Source organism: Miniopterus natalensis, chromosome 1 (assembly GCF_054644295.1).
Source record: "Miniopterus natalensis isolate mMinNat1 chromosome 1, mMinNat1.hap1, whole genome shotgun sequence".
In the NCBI taxonomy this organism is placed as follows: Eukaryota; Metazoa; Chordata; class Mammalia; order Chiroptera; family Miniopteridae; genus Miniopterus; species Miniopterus natalensis.
The window spans coordinates 142,441,219-142,464,353 of NC_142081.1; the positions used below are offsets into that span (position 1 = coordinate 142,441,219).

The following is a 23,135-nucleotide window of genomic DNA, read 5'->3' on the forward strand; positions in this document are numbered from 1 at the left end:
TTCCTATTCCTTTCCCTATTTGGGTGTGACAATCCACAGAAATGGGGGCTCAGTGCATGGAACAGCATGGCATTTCTTGAAAGCTTAGATGTGAAAATATAGACTGAATTTCCAAATATAATAATCAAAAGCAGCTTCTAAAGGGATTAATTAAACTGTATTTTTTTAAAAAATGAGCTTTTTAAAGAAAGTTAATAGTCTTGAGAAACCTATGTTTAATATTTTTCAGAATCACTTAAAAAAAATGACACTCCTATCACTGTTTAGAAGCTAGAAATTCATTTGTGTTTAGTCTAGTTTATGGGCCCTACACAGTGAAATTAATCAAGTTCACTTGTTTTCAAATAATTTTGGCAGACATTTCTCTCTGTAAACTGGTAAACAGAAGAATTTAGTGGTTAATTCCCTTGTATTGATTTTGAACTTCAGACATAGCTTTAAACATTCATTTTATTTGCAGCAATTGTGCATGAAGATCATAGAATGGTAAAACCACTTTCTATTCTATGCTAATAAATTGTGTCTAAGCAATAAGTTGATGAAATTGTAAATCTTTTAATAAGGAATACAGATTGTAGAAATGTATATCAATATGAGATACAAAAAGTTAGAAAAATAATGTTCTCAGGGTTACATGCAAATAAGCACTAAATAAGGAAAGATTACTGCAAACATCATGTGACAATAATAGTTTTGAATATGAGAAATTCAGGAAATGGACCAGCCACTTAAAAGGCAAATGTGTACTAAACAAATTTGTATTTTCATCATTATTCTAAGGGCAGGAGGAGTAATTTATTAAGGTCAGTGCCTAAAACAGCCCCAATAAATGCTATAGAGCATTTAACTTTTCTGCTCTTGTTTTCCTTCAGTTTTCAAAATGGAAAATAGCTGCTTCAGTGGGAAAGTGCATTGTAAGATGCAAGAATTTCATTTTCAAAGAATGCAATTGCTCTATGGCATTCAATTTTAGGCTTGATATACCCATCTGAAGTAGATACAATGTCAATAAATTGTGGCAATAATAAAATCTGAAATCCAGAGGACTGCTTTTTGTTTCATAGTATAGATTTTCCCTGAAGACAGCAGGCAATCCAAATGCAAGCTTGCTTCACCCAGAAAGCACAGTGTCTGCAGATTCTTGTTTCATTATAATAACCTGAAAACAAGATCACAGGAAATGTATTAGAGAATAATGGATCATCAATTGAAATTGATTAGCTAGCAGAAACTCACCCCCATACATAAATCTTTCTAAGGAACAATCACCTTTGGCTTGAAAAATACCCGTGTTTGTTCTTTCAGGAGAAGAAAATGAAATATTTAGAGTATTCTGTTTGCTGGACAAATGATTCCTTCAAGTCTCTAATAAGCCTGCTTTAGAATTTTAAAAAAATATGGCTGTTTTTCTTACCTTCCTTAGTGATCTTTTCTGCAACAGAAACCAAACTCCTTTTCAACTTGGAGTCGAACAGGAGGCTAAGGGAAAAAAAAAAAAGAGATATAGAGAGACAACTAGATGGCCGTGTAGGTAACCATGGTACCCGCTGCCTCCCACAACCACATCAAAAGTACAACTAAAATACAGAACAACCATTGTTCAGAACCTCCTGAAATCTAGCTGAACAGAAGTCCTACAACCAGGGAACTGAAGAAGCATCAAGGCTGGTAGGAAGGGAGGAGACGCGGGCAGAATCTGGGCTGAATCGCGGAAAGGAGGCTGCTTTCCCACACTCAGGTTCCGCGGTTTAAAATTGGGAGGGAATCTCGATGGTGGAAGTTTCCTGGAGGAGCCAGGGTTCCCAGCCCCACAGCAGACCCCCAGCCCAGGGCTCTAGGGCCGGGAAGAGACATCCTCACAGCTTCGGGCTGTAAAAACCAGAGGGGATTGTGGCTGAGGGTCGTGGAGTCCCAGGCAGCTCCTCTTAAAGGCCCGCACATGAACTTACTCAGACGCACTCCCTCTGAGCCCAGTGTTGGGCGGCAGCTTGAAAGGAAACTGTGACTTTCAGGGAGGAACTAACCTGCCTGAAATTGGGGTCAGAGCTGGAGGGGCAGCTTCCTCCCAGACACAAGAGCTGGCAGAGGCCATCGCTTCTTGGACCAGCCCTTCCTCTACAGAGCCGGCAGGCAGGGCCTTCTCTGAATTTCCATCAACCTGACTCACACCTTTTGCCCCACCCTGGTGATTCTCCGAGGCCCCACCCCTCCCCACTTGCAGGCTCATCCAGGCCATTTCCAGTGGTTTTTCTATGCAAGTGGCCTCTCTAGCCTCAGGCTTGGTACTTCTCTAAAATCTCTCAAACAAGCAGCAGCTGCCTCAATGTGCCCCACACCTCTCGGTAAGTGGCCCCAGGCCTGCACTACTGGCAGCCGGCATTGGTTCATAGCTTGGCCTCTCCTGGACACCTCTAAGCCCAGCACAAGTAGCAGCCATTTATGGTTTGCTGTGTAGCTCATGCTGTGTGGCCCTGGGCAGGGCACAGACAGAGGCTGACTTTGCACCTCCTGGGAGGCCCCAGAGACAGTGCACCCAGTGGTCAGATTCAACCACACTGGATTACAACCCTGCCACATCCACGAGCGACACACTCAAAGTCTACACTGGGTGAACACCAAAGCCCCACTGAAGTAAATCCTGCTCCATAGGGGTGTCTCCAGCACAGCAGCTTTTTGGCTGTAGCTATAGCTGGTCCTCACAGCTGATTGGCCTGGGGGTCAATTCCTCCCAGGGACACCAATAGCAACCAAGGCTCAACTACAACAGGACAGTGCACACAGCCCACACAGGGGAGCACCTAGAAGGCCCAGCTCAGGTGACTGGGGAGGCTGAGCCACTGGACCCTCCAGGACACCTACTACACAAAGCCACTCTACCAATTCCAGGAGACATAGCAGCTCTACCTAATACATAGAAACAAACACCTGGAAGCAGTCAAAATGTGGAGGCAAAGAAACATGTCACAAAGGAAAGAACAGAAGAAATCTTTAGGAGAGGAACTAAATGAAATAGATCCAAGCAAGCGAACAGAGTTCAGAATAATGGTTATAAAGATGATCAAGGATCTTAGTAAGACTATTAAGGAAACTAGTGACATCATCAATGACATAGTAAAGAATCAGTCAGAAATGAAGGCTACACTAGCTGAAAGGAAGAATAATTTACAGGGAATCAACAGTAGAGTAGAGGACGCTGAGAATCAAATCAGCAATGTGGAATATGAGGAAACAAAAAACACCCAACCAGAAGAGCAAAAAGAAAAAAGAATCCAGAAATATGAAGATAGTGTAAAGAGCCTCTGGGACAAATTCAAGCGGCCCAACATTCACATTATGGGGAAGGTGAAGGAGAAGAAAGAGAGCAAGAAATTGAAAACCTATTTGAAAAAATAATTACAGAAAAATTCTCCTACCTGGGGAAAGAAATAGACTTACAAGTCCAGGAAGCACAGAGGGTCCTAAACAAGAGGAACCCAAAGGGGCCCACAGCAAAACACATCATAATTAAAATTCCAAAGGTTAAAGACAAAGAGAGACTCTTAAAAGCAGCAAGAGAAAAGCAATTAGTTACCTTTAAGGGAGCACCCATACGGCTGTTAGCTGATTTCTCAACAAAAACTTTGCAGGTCAGAAGGGAATGGAGAAAAATATTCAAAGTGATGAAAAACAAGAACCTACAACCAAGATTGCTCTGACCAGCAAAGCTATCATTTAGAATTGAAGGTCAGATAAAGAGCTTCACAGATAAGGAAAAGCTAAAGGAATTAATCACCACCAAACCAGTATTACATGAAATGTTGAAGGGTCTTCTTGAAGAAGAAACTAATGAACAAAAGAAACTGACAAACAAAATAGACCTAGAGACATTGAAGCACGCAACAGGCTGTCGTATCTCAGAGGGAAGACGGAAGGGGAGGGTGGGGGGTAGGAAGAAATTAACTAAAGAAGTTATATGCTTATATGCATAATCCATGGGCACAGTAATGGGGTGAAGGCCTGGGGAGGGGGTCAATAGGGGAAAAAATGGGGCACCTGTAATACTTTCAACAATACAGATAAAAAAAAAGATAAAGAGCTAGCTAAAATTTTTCCATTTTTAAGGCTGGGCAAAGAAATATGATAAAGTCATAGTTGCCTTTCACAGCCATGATAAAACAGCTTTGAAGAGGCAGCTGATAACAGAATCCTCCATCTTAAAAGGAAAGAAATCATTGTTAAAGCTCAACTTCATTAAAGTCCTTGAGGTCAAATTTTATTTCCATTTTGATGGAGAATAGTCCAAGTGTTGGGAATTTGTATTCTTTTCTCTTATTCAAAATCTTACTGCAAAATAACATGTCATGGTTGTACAGTCCTTTAGATTTGATAGAAGGATCTTTGTTTGACAAAGATATTTTCATAAATTCTTGGGCTAAGTGTTACCCCACCATTCTGCTATAGCTGAATGAGTTTAATGAGTCTATATACTGTAGGCTCATTAGGTCTATAGCCCACTGATGGGCCACAGAAATGCAAATATTTCCAACAGTTCTTAAGAGTGAATGGCTTTTATGACTACCTATGATTTATTTGAAACATTAGAGAGATTAAGGGTTATTAAAATTTGGTACACTAAAATTGGTTTATTATGAGAACTTACCAAGGGCTCTAATTCTGGATTTTAGCAAGAAATCCAGCTGCCATATGCCCTAGAGTAACTGCAAGTTTCCTACATCGCATATACAGATGGCTGGAATAACAATTTTTATGAAGAAAAAATTGTGTTCAGGTCATTATCAGTGTTATCTTGAATTGGTCTTGGTTTTCAATTGCTGCTGCCTTTGTTTAGTATTATTTTTAGTTTCTCATTAACAATTTATTTTTAGTTCACTCTAAACAATGTGAAGTAATGCATATTTACATGAAAAATATTTCGGCGTTGTTTTTTCCCCCTATAACTAGACTTTAAGGGCTGTATACATTGTAGGCCAAATAGACTCATCATATTCCTATTGCTAAAGATGATGTCGTCATATCTCCTCTAAGATTTATTTGATTCTTACATGTGGAATTATGCCACATTTTGGCCTCAACGTCTTTTCCCTTTGATCAAGTTCCTTCCTTGCTTTTTTCCAAATAGTTAATTTCTTTAAATTACTGCTCATGGGTTTTGCACACAAATGCTTATGTAACCTATTTTATTTATATTTTTAGAATGTTTCAAAGCATAATCAGGATAGAAGGCTCTTATATTCTTTCTCAACAAAATTCTTTTTTTTTGCATTTTATAAAAATTAAGATAAATACAACCTACCTTATTGCCGAAGGGTATGTTATATAAAGTATTTTCATTGTGGACACTTTCATTACCTAGAAATACAAACTCTGTTACTATCTCTTTAGTCATTCACATATTTAATGATTCATTTATTCAGCACATTAAAAAAATTATATGTGCAAAGAGTAGGATATGGGTAAAGAGAAAAATTACTAAAGAGATAAAAGGGCATATTGAAAGTCACCCATGGCAAGTATATGCCATTAATTTCTCCTACCCAAGGCACCCTTGGGAAGAATATGCCATTAATTTGGGTAGGATACTAAGAAGTTGCTTCAGCTCAGAAACAATCCAACACCTTTGAATAACAACCTCACTTGGTCATGCCTTCTTCCTTTGTTTCTTTTCCTCATTTACCAGGATTTCCCAATTGCAGAATACACTTTTTAAGAAAAATTATTCCTACTACTCCCCGTTGGCTCATGCTCTGCCCTCCTGCCTTTAGTAGAGGCTTCCCATTTTCCATCCCATCCACACTGCTCACTTCTATTGCTTCTCCGTTTCCACAGTCAGCTCTTTGGTTCAGGCCATTGACAGTTGTTTCTATATTATCCATTAGCTGCCTAGCTGACCTGTATTTCCTCTCTGCCCTCCCAACATTCTGCACACATTCCTCCCCAGGATTCACATTAAAGTGAATCACTCTCTCAAGTGTTATTCCAATTCTATTTGCTCTATCAATAACTTCCACTCATCAAACATCAGCTCTTATTTACGTATATCTTTATGGCAATTCCCATGGTTGAATTCTTATCTACATTTTACATATGAGGAAACTGAGGCCTAAAGAGCTTACATGACTTGCCAAAGGCCACAACTAGTAAGTTGGAAAAAGCCAGGTCAATCAGAGTTCAAAGTACAAGCTTCCTTTACCATACAACAATGCCTCTAACATTACTATTCTAGAGCCATATCACAATGCATTTTAGTTGTTAAATGGTTTTGCATATAAATACGAAATCTATGTGAGATTATACACTGATCTGCTAATTATATTAGGTTTAATTTATATTGAACAATTTCACTATGTGCTTTATTTTAGTCTTAAATCCTCCAATAAATAGCAAGCACTTACCACTTGGATGATGCACAATGGTGAGCTTATCTAGAAGATAAAACACACACACACATTTCACTGGGTTTTGCTCAATATTTATTCTAAGCTTTCTTCTTTTTATTGTTTGACTACTTATCTTTAAGATAAACACGAAATGTCTAACCTCCATCCACTAAATGTGAGAAACCATGTCTTTCATTACTTTTGTCTTTTTTCCTCCAGGTGCTTGTCCCAAGGTATTATTATTTTAGATATGTTTGGCACTTAGTAAAAGCTTGCTATTCTGCTTTGATGTTCTTTTAGCATGGACTACTCCATTCTTTTTTGAAATGAACATTATTCAGTAATAATTACATACAGTCCATACAATTCAAACATTTTTAAGTGTATAGTTTTGACAAATCTATACAGCCAGTTAGCATAGAGAACATTTCTCCTCCACGGAAAATCCTCTTGTGCCCCCTTACATCACTCCTTACCCCATCCTTACTCCTGATAACCCCTGATCTGATTTCTATCTCTAGTAGATTAGTTTTATCCAGAACTCCAGATATGTAAATGGAACCTTATAGTGCGTACTTCTTTGTGTCTAGTATCTTTCACTCCAGCATATCTGCGAGATCCATTCATGTTGTTGTGTGTAATAGTAAGTATTCTTTTTTATTGCTGAGTAGTATATGAGGCAGGTTAGTAAGAAGCTAGGAAAATTCCCCAGTAAGGCGAATTGGGAAATGGAGACAAAATAGTTCAACAAATGCTGAGCAATTAGCAGCCAGCTAATAAATCACAAGATCTTATCTTCCCTAACCAAAGGCACTTAGGAACAGATGGTTTACACTACTCTCCTCCTCAACCAGAGAGCGAGTAGCTTCAATCACCCTAGTCAGAGAGATAGGTAATGGAAACCCAGTTATTGCCATTAATGTCAGCCAAACCCTAGAATGGATAAAATCAGGGGAATAAATAACAAAAAAAAAAACAATTAGAGCCAAATAAATCCAAGATAGAGGTGAAGCAGACCAGAGAATGATCACAAACCCCACTATACACTCATTTTGATGCATCAGCTTATTGAAGGACACACCTGAAAAGCAAATGAATATTCTGATTGAGACCTCCCTAAAATTCCTACCTGCACAAAACAGATAAACTCTCAAGACAAAGGACACAGTGTATGCTCTGCGTTGAGAACGCCTGTGCCCCACCCTTTCCTCAGGTGTGTCCTTTTGCTTCCTTTCTCCTAAGCTATAAGGGTTTTGAGGAGACTTGCAGCCAGGGGAGCAGCTCATCCCAGGCAGATCTGTCCCAGAAAAGTTTGAAATATGTGGGTTCTTGATTCTGTACAGGAAAGATTTTAAGTTGTTAAATGTTTTGGCATTTTTGTGAATATGTCTTAGATGGACATATGCTTAATTATATTTTGTTAGTATCATTTTATTTTCCATAGTATCTGTTGTGATAGCCTCATTTAAATTCCAGATACAGGTAGCTCTTTTTTTCTCTTTTTTCCCCATGATCATTTTTTGACATGGGCTTACAATTTTAGTTATGTTTTGAAATAATGAATATTTGGCTTCTAAAATTTTCTCTGTTCATATCTTTCATTTTTCATCAATTTTTATCTTTATTTTTTTTCCTCATACCTTTTTTTTTGGATTGAGTTTGCCTTTCATTTTCTGGTTTCCTAAGATGAAAACTTAGATAATTGATCTTAAGCTTTCATCTTTTCTTTACTTTTTTTTTTTAATATATCTGATTTCAGAGAGAGGAGAAGAGAGGGAGAGATAGAAACATCAATGATGAGAGAGTCATTGATCGAGCCCGCAACCCGGGCATGTGCCCTGACCGGGAATTGAACCCCAATCGCCTGGATCCCAGGTCAATGCTCAACTGCTGAGCCACGCCCGGCCGGGGAGCTTTCATTTTTTTCTACTATAACATTTGTAACCATATAGTTCTAAACACTGTTTTAATTGCACTCCATAAATTTCTATGTTATTTTGCATTATTATCTAAATTGAAATATTTTCTTGTGACTTCTTATTTGACATATGGGTTATTTTGAAATGTATTGGATTCCTAAATATTTGGAGAAAATTTTCTAATTTCTTAATTAAATTTTCATATATTTCTGTTATGGTAAAAGAATATAAGGTTTCAAAAAACTGAAATCTTTCAGAGAATATACTCTGAAAATTTGAATCTTTTGAAATTCATTGAAATTTTTTTGGTAATTTGGCAAATTTCTTATCTTAGTGAACCTTCCATGTACACCTTTAACAAATATGTCTTCTGAATATTTTCAATGTCTTGTTCTGTAAATGTCAATTAAATCAAGTTAGTTGATAGTGTTGTTTAGATCTTCTACATTGTTACTGGCTTTTGTATATTTGTTCTTTCAGTTCCTAAGATAAAAGGTGAAAACATCTCTGAGTACTATCAAATTTTGCTTCATGAGTTTTGATAAAACTCATAAATACATTTATAGTATAAAGGACACGAATATTTAGAATTTTTATATTTTCCTAGTGAATTGCCCTTTTATCATTTTGTAATGTCCTCTTTTATCTCTTGTATTACTGTTTGTATTGAAGTTTATCTTTTCCTGTATTGATATAGCCATGCCAGCTTTCTTATGCTTACTATTGGCATGGTAGATCCTTTACCGTCCTTTACTTCCAACCTACCTATGTCTTATACTTAAAATGCATGTCTTGCCCAGCCAGCATGGCTCACTAGTTGAGCATCAACCTATGATCCAGGAGATCACGGTTAGATTCTCAGTCAGGGCACATGCCCGGGTTGCAGGCTCGATCCTCAGCAGGGGGCGCACAGGAGGCAGCTGATCAATGACTCTCATCATTGATGTTTCTCTCTCTCTCCCTCTCCCTTCCTCTCTCTGAAATCAATAAGGACATATTTAAAATACATATATACATATATATATATATATATATGTATGTATATATATATGGTTTTAAAGAGTAAATAAATAGGAAATTTCAGAAAAACGTTGAAACTATATAAAAGAACCAAATGGAAATTGTAGAAATTAAAGTTATAATAAAAGAAATAAAAAATGTATCAGATGAGCTTATCAGCAGATCGGATATAACAGAGAGTTAATGAAGTTGAAGACAAATCTATAAAAGTTAACCAATATCATGAACAGGAGGTAAAAACATTTAAAGAGAACAGAGCCTCAGAGACATGTAGAACAACATAATAGTCTAGCAGGAATATAATTAGAGTCCCAGAGGAGACAAGGGTGAGCTTGGGACAAAACATTTTAAAAGAAATAGTGGCCAAAACTTGCCAAATTTAATGAAAATCACCTCCATACAGTTCTAAGAGCTTCAAAAAACTCCAACTAGCATAACTGTTAAGAGGACTCCATTTAGGCAACTATAGCCAAACTACTTCAAACCAAAATAAAGAGATATTCTTGAAAGCAGTCAGAGAAAAAAGTCAAGTTTCTTAAAGAGGAAAAGGGTAAGAATACTCACTAATTTCTTAACAGAAACAATGAAGGACTAAAGAAAATATAATAATATCATTGAAGTGCTAAAAATAAAAATGACCACTCAGAGTTGTATATCCAGAGAAAATATCCTTCAAAAATTTGTCGAAAGACATTTTCAGATAAATAAAATCAGAGAATTCACAGACAGCAAAATTATAATATAATAAATGCTAGAAATGTCATATAGGGTGAGGGGATATTAAAAAACAGAAACTCAGATCCCCACTAAGAAATAAAGAATGCTGAAAATTACACATAGCAGGTAGATATAAAATATTAGTGTTTGGGTTTTTTTCTGTCTTCCATGTGGATCTTATAGGGACTTAGTTTTCAACTTTGTTACAGCAGGCCTAGAGTGGGTCTTACTCTAAGTCATGGTCCTTACACCTTACAGCTCTTGGTATCACAGAAGAATGCCAGGTATTTTAACAAAGTATTAAGGAGATCTTTCCACTCTGGCTGGGCAGGAACTCAAATATCCCAGTATGGATTTTCCCTAACTCTACTCAAACTCTAGAGTCTCTGTTCTATAGTCAGTGCCCTAAAAACTGCTATCTTGTATGCCTTGAGTGGTCTTGCTCTGTAGTTGCACAGTTCGTCTTGCAGCTACAGACCTGTGGAGTCCCTCACTCCCTCTGAGGCTACCTCTACCCAGCTACTGCTTCAGTGACTCACCACACACACTCCAGAAACATTAGCTGCCCTGATCTCTGATCTTGGTCTCCTCGGTTCAACAGGACTGCCTTGTTTTGCACAGATTGTAACCAGAACATCAGTCTTGGGAATCATTGGAGCTACCAGGTAAGCTTTGCCTGTCTCTGGCATTATAATGGCCTTAGGTTGCCTATCTTCCACTCACTGAAGTCAGTTGTCTCATATTTTTGTCCAGTATTAGTGTTCTGTATGTGGGAGAATTTACTTCGTACTACTTATTCCACTTTAGCTGGAAGGGGAGCTAGTTGATTTCTAATTAGGACACCAATGATTAAGAGCATTGACTTTGGATTCAAACAGAAATAGGTTGTAGTTGCTAATCTGTGTGTCTTAGTTTTTCAGAGTCTTAGTTTCCTTATTTATAAATTGGAACTAATGCCTACCTCAAAAGGTTATTGTAGGAAATTAATAAGGTATTATTAAGTGTATAATAGTCAATAAATATTAGCTACTACTATTACTAAATGCTCCTTAGAAAGTGATTTACATATTTTGCAATATTATACTTTGTTAAAATTTTCATCTTATGCCACATTAGAGTGGAAGTCTGCAGAACTTAGTTATCTGTAAATCTGTCCCATGGTTATGACCTTAATTATTTCTTTCTTAGTAAACATTTCTAAGAGAGCTTGAAGAATTCTCTATGGAAAAGTAGATGACAACCCAGTAACATGAAAAGAAAATGAATTTTCACAGGATGACTTTCAACATGAAGCACTAGCTAAAAGGTATGCAATATCACTGAAAATGGAAGAGAGGAGAGCTTTCAAACTTTGCTAGCGGTTGTTAGTTTTTAATTATCTGTGCAGGAGCAGGAACTTAGGGAAAGAGTGGTCAGGTAGTGAGAACCTATTTATTTTCAATTTTGGAATGTGTTGTTTATCTTTGGAGGAGATTTACCAATTTAATAATGTTTGGTTTGTGTTAACATTGAGATGAGTGTTGTTTTTCCCCCTCCCTGAGAGCAACTGTTAATTATTAGCAAGGGGAATATTTGCTAATAAGCAAAGAAGAAGCATGCTAGCCAAGAAGCATGCTAGCTGCAGGGGAAGGCAACAGGAGATTTGCAATTTAAAATGATCCACATGTGGACAATTGTGAGAACTGACTATACTGAGACTATTCTATCTTATTAAAGTCTGACTCCTGAAAAATTTGGTATAAGGTCTCATATGTAAAAGAAACAAGCAACAATCATCTTGTTTTCAACTTACATTGAAATCAAAGGAAAAGATTAACTAGCATTTATTGAACATCCAATTATAATTCAGAGAAGCTGAAAGTATTTAATATGTTAACTCATTAAGCAATTTTCAGATATCTATAACTATTCTTGTTTTGCAGACAAGGAACCTGAGTCCCAGGGATTAAAGACGCTGCCTGGTCACACAGCTGGGAAGCGACAGAATGTGGCTATGAACTCAGGCCTGCTTGACTCCAAAGTTCTTGCATTTTCCACTTCATCACTTTTTGAATAATAGGCACAGTTAACTTACCATAGACATTTGCTTCTTCCGGCCTCTTCCCGATAATGCAATCTCGCAGTTGTCGAAGTTTTTCCTAAACGAGGAGACAGCCAGGAAGCAGAAGTCAAGATTTACAAATTTGTCATGGATCAAGATCAACCATCAGCTACCATCCCCAGCACCACCATGACTGCTTAGTACTAATTTGGTCCTTCCAGTGTCCCAGCGACTATCCTTTTTTTTTTTTTTTTTAAAATATATATATGTCTTTATTGATTTCAGAGAGAGAAAGGGAGAGGGAGAGAGAGAAACATCAATGATAAGAAAGTCATTGATCGGCTGCCTCCTGTGTGTCCCCCACTGGGGACCAAGCCCACAACACGGACATGTGCCCTGACCGGGAATCGAACCTCAATCTCCTGTATCCTAGGTCGATGCTCAATGGCTGAGCCATGCCCAACCGGGCCCAGCGACTATCCTTGATACTACATGTATTATCTTAATCTTCACAACTTCATGAGTAGATGTAAAATGTCATCATCTCATTTTATACATAGGGAAGCTGATATATGGAGAGGTTAAGGAACTTTCCCAAATCATGCAATTATAAGTGGTAGAGTCAGGATTGGAACCCAGAGCCCAATTCTTTCAGGAGCTGTTTTACCAATCTAACACCTGAGGGTCTACATTAGTTATTTGGTGACTAAAAGCAAGGGAGTGACATAATGGTGACTTGCTGCTGCTGGAGCCCAAATCCAGCTTCTGTAGTACACAGTCCTTCCCAGGAATCCCTTCTAAGAATGAGGGACTCAGAAGCAAAGGAAACATAACTGGATTTCCCTTCTTAGCTAATTTGTGATCTTTCTTTGCTTTCCAAACATTCCCCATTGAACATCTAATCTTTTTAACCAGAATATAAAATAAAGTAACAATCAAAAATCCCCTTTGAAAAGAAAACTGAAGACTAGCACTGTTCCTTAAGAGTTTCCCCTGAAACCTAGAAACCACATTTCCTAAATAGGGGGTTATTCTCATTGCCTGACAGGTGCTCTCCTAAGAGTGGAGCAAATGTTCTTCAGGCGCTCAGGAACCGTCACCAGGAGTGAGGAGAATGACAGGCAAGGGGTTTACCTTCTTAGCCACCTGGCCTTCACCTCCGGGGTTTCTACATGGGTCTTCATTATTCTAGAAGCTCTCCTATTATTAAGCGCTTGGTACAAGCTCTATGTTTGTACCATTTTTCCTGTCTGTCAATAATTATGTAACTTTATAATCACCTCTGATAGACTCATCCTCAGGACAGAAGTGAATATTTTTGTAAACTACAAAAGTAATAGTGAAAAGTGGGATTGAATGTGTGTACATGCACATTCACGGGGTTTAGCAGGATGTGAAGAAGAGGGAACCCTGAGTACTGTCGGTAGGAATGTAAATTAGTTCAGCCACTATGGAAGGTAGTATGTACATTCCTGAAAAATTAAAAGTACAACTACCATGCGGTACAGCCAACTCACTTCTGAGTATGTATCAGAAGGAAGTAAAAACAGGATATTAAAGAGCTTTCTGCACTCCCATGCTCACGGCCGCATCATTCACAATAGCCAAGATATGGAAACAACCTACGTGTCTGTCAATGGATGAGTGGGTAAAGAAGATGTGATAATATTTATGGAATATATACATTTTATGTATAAATTTAATGGAATATTCTTCAGCTATGAGAAAGAAGGAAATCCTGCCATTTGTCACAATATGGATGGACACAGCTTGAGGGCATTCTGCTAACTAAAAAATGTCAGAGAGAGGCAAATGCTGTATTAGACCACTTAGATGTTGACTCTTAAAACATCAAACTCATAGAAGCAGAGCGTAGAATGGTGGTTACCAGGAACAGGAGGAGTAGGGGTTAAGGTGTTGGCCAAAGGGTACAAACTTTTAGTTACAAGTTAAGGGGATCTAATGTATAGCAAAATGATTATGGTAAACAACACTGTACTGTACACTTAAAAGTTGCTAAGAGAGTAGATATTAAATGTCCCCATCCCCCCAGCGGTAATTATGCGACGATGGAAATGTTAGCTACACTATAGGGCAATCATTTTGCAATATATAAGTGCATCAAATCAACACTTTGAACACCTTAAATTTACACAATGTTGTATGTCAATTATATCTCAATAAAGCTGGGGAAAAAAGGAAAAGTACTGATTGATACCTCAAACAGTAGTTAGTCAGAACTACTAAGCTTTTGGCTCTTATGGAAAGCAGTCTTAGTGCCTGATTTTGAATATACAGGTTAATTTTTTTTGTTTAGTTTTGCATTAAAAACTAACCATATTCATTAACCCATTGTCCCTTCACATTAGATAAGTCAGATCAGTCTCAAAGTAGCAAGTATTGACCACCTTAAATTCTTTCTAAAACAATATTAAATAGAAACCCACAAACAAAATAGAAATAACCAAGTGTTTAATAAAACAACTAGTGAAATCATTTTAAATAAGATATTTGGGTTGGATTACTCTAAATTGTAAACTTTACTATTGTAGGGCCTAAGGAAGATGGGATAAAAATGACTTATTTCAACAAAATTCATACAACGTAGCATTTCTAGGAAAGTGATTTGTGTGCCTGCACTTCAGCATATTTTACCTGTTTCAGGATAAGAGGGATGTTTGATGGAGATGCATTGGCACAGACTGAGAAGCATGAACAGTGATCAGTTACAAAACTCTATGATCAGCGTTCTTTCACGTTTGTTTGGCAAAATCACTGCCCTTGCTTAGCACTGCAAAGTCTGGACCACGTTTAACTACCAACCCACAACCGGAGCTGCCCTTAGGGACAGATGGTTTCTGACATGGGGTCATCTCAGATGTACTGGGAAAGTTCCTTTACCTAAACTGTCTCCTGTGTATATGCCATATTGTTTAAATTGTTTTCCTAAGCATTGTTTTTTGTAATCCTCACCTGAGGATATTTTTTCCATTGCTTTTCAGAGCGTGGAGAGAGAGAGAGAGAGAAACATCAATGTGAGAGAGGCACATGGATTGGTTGCCTGCCCCACGTGCCTGACCAGGGTCTGGGGGATGAAGCCTGCAACCGAGGTACATGCCCTTGGCTGGAATTGAACCCAGGACCCTTCAGCCTGAGGGCCAGTGCTCTAACCACTGAGCCAAACTGGCTAGGGCTTAAGTAAAAAATAATCCCTTGGGAAAGATAGCATATTAAGCTATTAATGATTATTTATACTTTGGCCTAAACTATCTAATTAAATGTGTTTCATCAAACAGCTGCCTGATAACTGGGTTCTAAGTCCCTGGAGCTTTCTGTGATGAGAAGACAAACTGCAGGAATGTTTTGGGACCAGGAAGGCCTGGGGATACATAGAATAAGGGCCTGATACCCCTCACTGAGGAATGTCCCAGAGTGTACATGGTGCATTTTATTTTCATTCTCATCTCTGCACCACCTACTCCAATCCCCTCTCAGGGTGTACATTATATTTATAGAAGACAAGACTAAGCTTATCTGACATTAATTCTCTTGGCAGATTAAAGGGAAGAGAAGATAATACTTATTACATTGCATTTAGGACTATTGCCTGATACAATTTCAATCATTTTCATGTTTCCTTTAAGCCTGGTCTACATAATACTCTTGTGAATGCTGATCACATGTTAGCGTAAAGATGTGTCACCCTAATTTCATCAGTGAGATTCATAAAACATTCACTATCCTAACGACAGCCTTAGAAGTTGGTGAGGTATTAGCTCTAATACATAAGGTCCCGGCACTGACTTCACCAGGGGTTTGTAAACATGAAGTCTGGGTATTTTCAACTTTTATTTATTTATTTTTTTTAAAGGAAGTTTGTTTGTTTGTTTTCAATATATCTTTATTGATTTCAGAGAGAGAAAGGGAGAGGGAGAGAGAGAGAAACATCAATGATGAGAGAGAGTCATTGATCAGCTGCCTCCTGCTCCCCCCCGACTGGGGATCGAGCCCACAGCCCGGGCATGTGCCCTGACCGGGAATCGAACCCCGATCGCCTGGATCCTAGGTCGATGCTCAACCACTGAGCCACGCCCGGCCGGGCTATTTTCAACTTTTAATTGGTAGTTTGAAAACATCTTATTTTTGTGGCTATTTGCAAACAAATGAACAGTTACTTGTATTTCTTGTGAAGACTCATCATTTACAAAGAGGCTAAGAGCTCTGTGAGGGAATGTTCCAGAAGGGATTGGGGTCAGTATTACCTGCTGAATTATTTCCAGGCCTGTCTTTCCCATCTGCCATTGTTTAAATTTCTTAAGGGCTTGGTCCATAGATAGTTTCCCGCTCTTCACTTGCTCCTGCAGGAGGATGAGTTCTTCTTGCCCAGTGGCCAGGCAGCTTCTCAAAGCGGAAAAGGCTTGACTCTCCACCCGAGGTCTGTCTGCAGTATAAAGGAGGGTGTTTTAATGAGATGTTGATCTATGACAACTGGAAAAGAAAAAAACCTCTAAAAAACAAGCAGCCGGAGTTTCTTCTTCTTACTGGTCTATGAGCAGTTACAGAATAAATCAGTAGACATTTCTTAATGATTTTTATCTAAGGATGGCTGTGCCTGGCACCTAATGTTAAGGTTAAAGACAATGTGTTGCGTCACTGAGAAGGCAGAGGAGGGGGAGAACAGTAGCAAAAGTTCTGCCCTGCACCAGCCGTGGGCAGTGCCAACTGCATGGTCTATTTGTGAGGATTACTTTAAAAAAGGTGCACAGAAACTTAGCATAGTGCCTGCACACCGTAAGCTAAATAAATGTTAACATTATTATTAATAATAAATATTTGTGGAAAACATAATCTCTTTAGCTTTGGAAAAAGGGGTCTCAACCAAAATCCTAATGTCACAAGAGGGTTAGGATCATTTGAAAGTTTATTCCTGAAAAATTTTAAAATAAATAATTGGTGGTCATTTTGTAGTGAATTGCTTTTTTTTCAAGAGTTTATTTTTGGAACATTTCATGTATTATTTGTTCAGCACAAGAGGAACATTAGATGGTCCGATTTCCCATGTGTGGCTGCCAATGCCACACCAGGGGCTGGCCTGAAGTCCAGTGGAAGGATATCACAGACCAAGATGAAGATAGACATGAACCTTTAGGAATGTTATGTGCTCTCCTGGCTACCCAAGTCCCTGTCACTCCTGATAATCACTGGATGGTATCACATTTGTGCTGCCTGCCTGGCTGCAGAACTCATCTGAGTTTGTACCTTCTCACTTATATATCCCTATGAAGTCCAGCCTACCCACTGTCTTATCCCAGGAGGGACAGGGTGACTCAGCAGCAGCACGCGTGTTATGCACTGCCCAACTTAAATGCGCCCAGAGAGTCTAGAAGCAGAGAATAGGTAGTCCTCCCCGGTGTGTACTAATGAGCTGGCCCTGGAGAAACCGCTCCTCACTCGGGCCCCTTCTTCAAGAAAGAAATAGGTCAACTAGACGGTATCCAGAGCAGACTGACAAGGACTGGGAGACGGGAGGGCATTACAGTTCTATAGAAGTAAGGATTCTCTGACAAGGTTCGGATTGGTAAGTCTGGAAAAGCGACGTTTCAAGTACTTTATACGTGTTTAAGTATGTGAAGGAGACTTGAGCCACAGGGCTGTCTTGGCACCATTTCTGATGTCACTCTCAGTGGTGAAAAGAATTCTAGGAGGGAATCTGGGAGCAAAGATTTAGAGAGGGTTTCTTTCTGAAAAGATTCCCGTGCACCTAAAACCGCTCCTTGGCCCATCGTTCTGATTCCCTCAGGGCTTTCTTGGCTTGTCTTTTCTCTTCAGAAGTCCTATTTCCCCAGAACTAACAAGATGTCAACAGATTCTGTACTCCAAACCTATTCCCTCAGAGATGATGAAGCATGAAATCCCAGCGGAACTGGAGATGCACAAGTCAGCCAGAGGGCTCGCTGGTTCAGCAGCCGAAAGCACAGATAAGAAATGAGGTCCTGCTCCTTGTACCACTTGCTTTTCATAGGTCTCCGCACTCCAATTCGATTCATGAGATGCAGTCTGCAGTGGCATCTTACCTGCTGCTCCTGCCTGAGTGTGGAGGTTTAGCAGCGTCATTTAGGAGCTATGCCATTTCACTGGCACCTCGCTTCCATCATCTCTCTGCCTAAGTTGAATCCATTTTTATCCCAAGTAACCCAGGCAGCTGAATTTTCTGCTTTTTGTAGAACTTATCACAAGAAAAGTCTTCCCAGAAAACCATGCCAGCTTCAATTTTGCTATATGTGCTGATTTAGCAGAACTCAAAAAAAGAATCTTTTAAATAATATTCATTTCAATCACCCATTCATATCTCAAATTTTAGCTACTAAAATAAAAGAAAGATGACTTTTTGGGGATGTTAGGGGAGGAGGGATTCTGGTCTGTGTGGTTGTGTAGGGAGATCAAAAGAACAAAAGTTAGGAGCAGTGGAAGTTCTATGCAGCAAGCCCTGGAAGTGAGTTGTTTACAACTAGTTTTCCATGCATCTGCTTTTACCTTTTTTTCACACTTGATAAATTACTATTAAGCATGATAAGTTGCAAAGGAAAATGATTTAGACACTTTACTATGTTTCCTCTTAAGGGTAGACTAGTCAAACCAAAACGTGCAACCTATCATTTTTGGCAGCGTGTGCAAAATTGCATTTAGATTTTATGGGGGATGGAAGGATTTGTTTCTTCTTCCCCAATTTTATACATGTTACTAGTTTATTTTCAGAAGTGTTAGTATGAGTTTAACATTATTTTCCTCAAAAAGCATGTCTGGCTGTGAAGTGTACATACTGCAGACTCTTGGTCTCTTATTGTAAAAGCTTCAAGACAAACTACAGTTTCTAAAGTTTCTTTTTTTTAATCGCTTCTCAGCCTTTTGGTTAAGATCAAGTGTAAACTTTCAGTTTCTTTTGGATTATTCTCTCTACAACATGTTCCATTTGAGCAAGTGTTGGTCATATAAACATCAAGAAACCCACTGTGGTGAGTGTGTGAATCTATAGATTAGGTAAGAGAACAAGTTGGGCTTTTTGTTTAAAGTCCTTCTATTTACAGAGTGACTGGCTAGAAGAACATGTTTTTACTGAAAATTGGAAAGGAAACAACTTGATTTCCCAACAAGAAATGTAAAGTACAAACTATTTACTTAGTAAATATTAGGTAGTGATTAAAATAACAGAAATTGCTAAGAAGACCATGTGGCAACATAAAGATGCCTATTATGTAAGTATAAGCACAAAAGCAGTATACAAAATTGTATATAAAGTAAAATTTTAACAATATCAATGTTATTTGTATAATAAAGCATGGAACAACATTTTAAAAGATGATACCAGATGTTCTATTGTGATGGTACCAGGGGTGATAACATTTTTTTTCTTCTAATTTCCAACACTCTATAATAACACTATACTGTTTTCACAAGAAAATATCTCCCACTTTGCTATTAGGTTTCCCCATGGAAAACATGTCATTCCAAACCATGCTAGATATACCATGTACCTTTTCATACTGTACTATCTTACCAAACTATTTTGGGAGCAATTAGAAAGCACTTGTCAATAACAGGACTTAAAAATCAGTGACCGAGATTTAAATCTCAAGTTATTGTTTTGTTCTACAGCTAGGAGATTGGCAGGTAAATAAGCTCAGGTCCACATGGTCAGACTAATATATACCTGGAATTTTGATTTATTTGTAAGTTCCAAGCAAGTGCCTACATTTCCTTAACTTAGGGCTGCAAATTAACAGAGTCTGTCCTTGACTAAACGTTGGCCCTTTTCCAACTAAGCCTCACCTTTTGTATTTCCACGGTTGTCTTTGTGTTGCTTAATTTTCACAAGGATCATGCTAAGTTGGTAGTTAGAAACTCCCAGTCCTGATATCTGGTCATCCTCAATATTTTATCAGCTTCCTTACCTTCTATCATTCCCCAGGTAGTGTCTGATTACCTGCCAGCCTTCAGCAGGAATCCATTAGGTCAATTTAGCTAGAATCCCTCTTACCCCTGATTTCTCTTAACAATGTTCCATCCACTCGCTGCCCCTCCCACACACTTTACAGCTTAGCTATAAACTCATACTTTACCTTTTTGTATTCAGAGAGGAGGCCAGTGTCTCTCCTTTACTGCAAAAGCACGTTGCAGTGGTCCTTGTACGTGAACCATAGTCCCCCTGAATAAAGTCAGCCTCACTGTTTCGACAAGCATCCGAATAATTTTTTCATGGACAATGTATTCTTTGCTGTTTCACTTTAATAGTTGGGGATTTAGAACATGACCTTTTCCCCACCACTTAGAAAATTAAGAAAAGTACTAAAAGACAAAATGGCTGTCACTCAACATTTTAGTGATTCTCCTTTTTAATTGTACATTTATTTTCCTAAACTGGGCTTACATGGATCTGTTTCCTGTTCTTTTTTCTTATTCATATAACCTAAGAATATTTCCATGCCACTAAATATTCTTTGAAATGTGTTTCAATGGCACTATTATATCTCAAAGTGTGTATAGTCAATATTTAAACATTTTGCTACTGTTGGCTATTTTTTATTCTTTCTACAATTAATTATATATTATTGTTGCTTCAAAGTCTTATACATAAATCATTGGCTGTTATGCTGTCAATGGCCTTAGATTAGACTACTAAAAGTGTAATTTTTTAGTTTAAACACTTGTACAGCTATTTATACTTAGTGCCAATCTCCTTTTCTTGAGGTGTGTTGCTCTAGTCAGCCTCACTGGGATGATGGAGTCCCTGTTTTATTGCACTTTTAATAATATTTTGCATTATTCAAGTAAAAAAAGCACAAAAATCTTAATAATTTTATAATCTAAACCTTCCTCTCACTGCTAGTGATTATCCTGCCAATATAACACTAAGTACTGTGTATTTAAGCACTGCATAAGTAGCAGACTTCAATAACATATGTCAAGAAGTACTGCATTAATCCTTTTATTTTTCTAAATGATTGCCTGGTCTCAGCTCTATTTAATTAATTAATTAACTAATTAATTAATTATTTTCTTTGTGAATTTAGAAGCAGTCTTCCAAACTGTTGTCTCTTTCCCCAAAGGAAAAAAAAAATCCTTTCAATCCTTTAAAATGATTGGGGTTTTCTTAAATCTATCAATCATTTTAGAAAGAATTTAAACTCTTTATCTTCCCATGCAGAAAAATGATGTACCTCTTTCTTTTGAGTGGGAACTTTTTGTGTTCTCAATATATAGTGAATATGTTTCTTTTCTTTCACGATGTCTTCCAGCTATTATTGCTGGTACATAGAGAAGCAAATGATTTCTGAATTATATTCAACTGTTTTAAATAACTTTTGGGAGTCCTGTAGTAGATTCTGTCATGCTTTTTAGGTACATCTAAAAATAATGAAAAAGTATGCTCTCCTTCCCAACAGTTACACTTTTTATTTTACATTCCTATGTTATTCCCCTTATTAGAACTTTCCAGACTAAAGGTAAGTAAAAATGTGGATAATAAGCATCTTTATTTTGTTCCTAGCCTTAAGGAGAATAGCTCTATCCTTGAACTAGTAGGATATTCCTAATTATGTCAAGAAATCCTCCTCCAGCCAGGCCGGGTGTGGCTCAGTGGTTGAGCATTGACCTAGGATCCAGGAGACCTCGGTTTGATTCCTGGTCAGGGCACATGCCCGGGTTTCGGGCTCAATCATTGACTCATCATCGATGTTTCAACTCTCTCCCTCTCCCTCTCCTTTCCTCTCTCTGAAATCAATAAAGGTATATTTAAAAAAAAAAAGAAATCCTCCTCCTTTTTATTCTGTAAGATTTTAAAAAATTATGGATAATTGAAAATTATGGATAGAAAAGACATGATTTATGTCTTTTTCATCATTAACTGAGATTATCATGTATTTTTTCTTAATGAAATAACTAACATATTACATTACTATTTCCACTACATGGGATGATTCATATAATAGGAAAACTCTTTTACTTGGGTTTGAAATAACTAAGTGGCAAAACTGGTCCCTAATTATCTTTTGAGTTAAAATATACCTTAGTTATTAGTCTAGTAATATTTTTAAAAGTTCCTTAATCACCTGACATAGGTTTTTAAAATATAAATTAAATCTCTTTATTTTTAAATACACTTGATTATTCAGAGCAATTTTAAGTTCATAGTAAAGTTGAGTAAAAGGTACAGAGGTTTTCCATATACCTGCTGACCCCACACACGCATAGCCTCCCCCATTATCAACATTTCCCATCACAGTGGTACATTTACTACAACTGATAAACTTATATTAACACATCATTATCACCTGACATAATTTGTTATTAGCATTTCTCTTTAAAAAGTCATATGTTTTCATATCCAATAAAATAAAATAATTCCTCTGCTTCTGTAAACTGCCGTCTTCTCATGACTGACTTTTCAAAATTGGTGTTTTGATTAGCTTTACCAGAGGACTTGCTAATTTACTCTTTTAAAAATAAAGATTTAGATTTAGTCAACATTTCTTGTGTTTTCGCATATGAATTCTTCAAATTCTACCATCAATTTTTAACATTTATTAGATTTATTTTACGGGCTCCATTCCATAATGTTTCCTAGCCTGTCTAGTAGTTCCTTTGTTTTCCTTCTCTTCTGTAATGAAAGCAGTTCTAAGGCTCTGCGGTTGCCTCTGCTTATGCAGAAAGTTTGTAGGCCTGTTTTCTTTTTAAAAAATATATCTTTATTGGTTTCAGAGAGAGGAAAGGAGAGGGAGAGAGAGATAGAAACACCAATGATGAGGGAGTCGTTGATCGAGCCCACAACCCGGGCATGTGTCCTGACTGGGAATCGAACCCCGATCGCCGGGATCCCAGGTCGACGCTCAACCGCTGAGCCACGCCCGGCCGGGCTGTAGGCCTGTTTTCTAAGCAGTCAGTCTCCTGTGTTTTAATCTTCTCTTTGCATTCAGAGTTTTTCAGATTCTTTTCAGTTGTTTTTAATTTAAATTTCTGTTATTAATACTTTAAATACTGTACTGAGATAAAAAAGTGGGTTGAATA

At 37.8% G+C, this 23,135-nt stretch overlaps 1 protein-coding gene across 1 annotated transcript in view; it reads right to left on the minus strand.

Moving 5' to 3' along the window:
• Nucleotides 1–439: 439 nt before the first annotated feature.
• The window catches only part of BANK1 (B cell scaffold protein with ankyrin repeats 1), a 249,140-nt gene continuing 226,444 nt past the window's right edge, over nucleotides 440–23,135 (minus strand). The window contains exons 11-16 of the mRNA XM_087816091.1: nucleotides 16,337–16,515; nucleotides 12,108–12,171; nucleotides 6,393–6,422; nucleotides 5,294–5,349; nucleotides 1,415–1,479; nucleotides 440–1,159 (exon numbers count right to left, since the gene is read on the minus strand). Coding sequence (XP_087672217.1) covers nucleotides 1,420–1,479; nucleotides 5,294–5,349; nucleotides 6,393–6,422; nucleotides 12,108–12,171; nucleotides 16,337–16,515 — 389 coding nt within the window. The 3' untranslated portion in view covers nucleotides 440–1,159; nucleotides 1,415–1,419. The remainder of the gene's footprint in view (nucleotides 1,160–1,414; nucleotides 1,480–5,293; nucleotides 5,350–6,392; nucleotides 6,423–12,107; nucleotides 12,172–16,336; nucleotides 16,516–23,135) is intronic.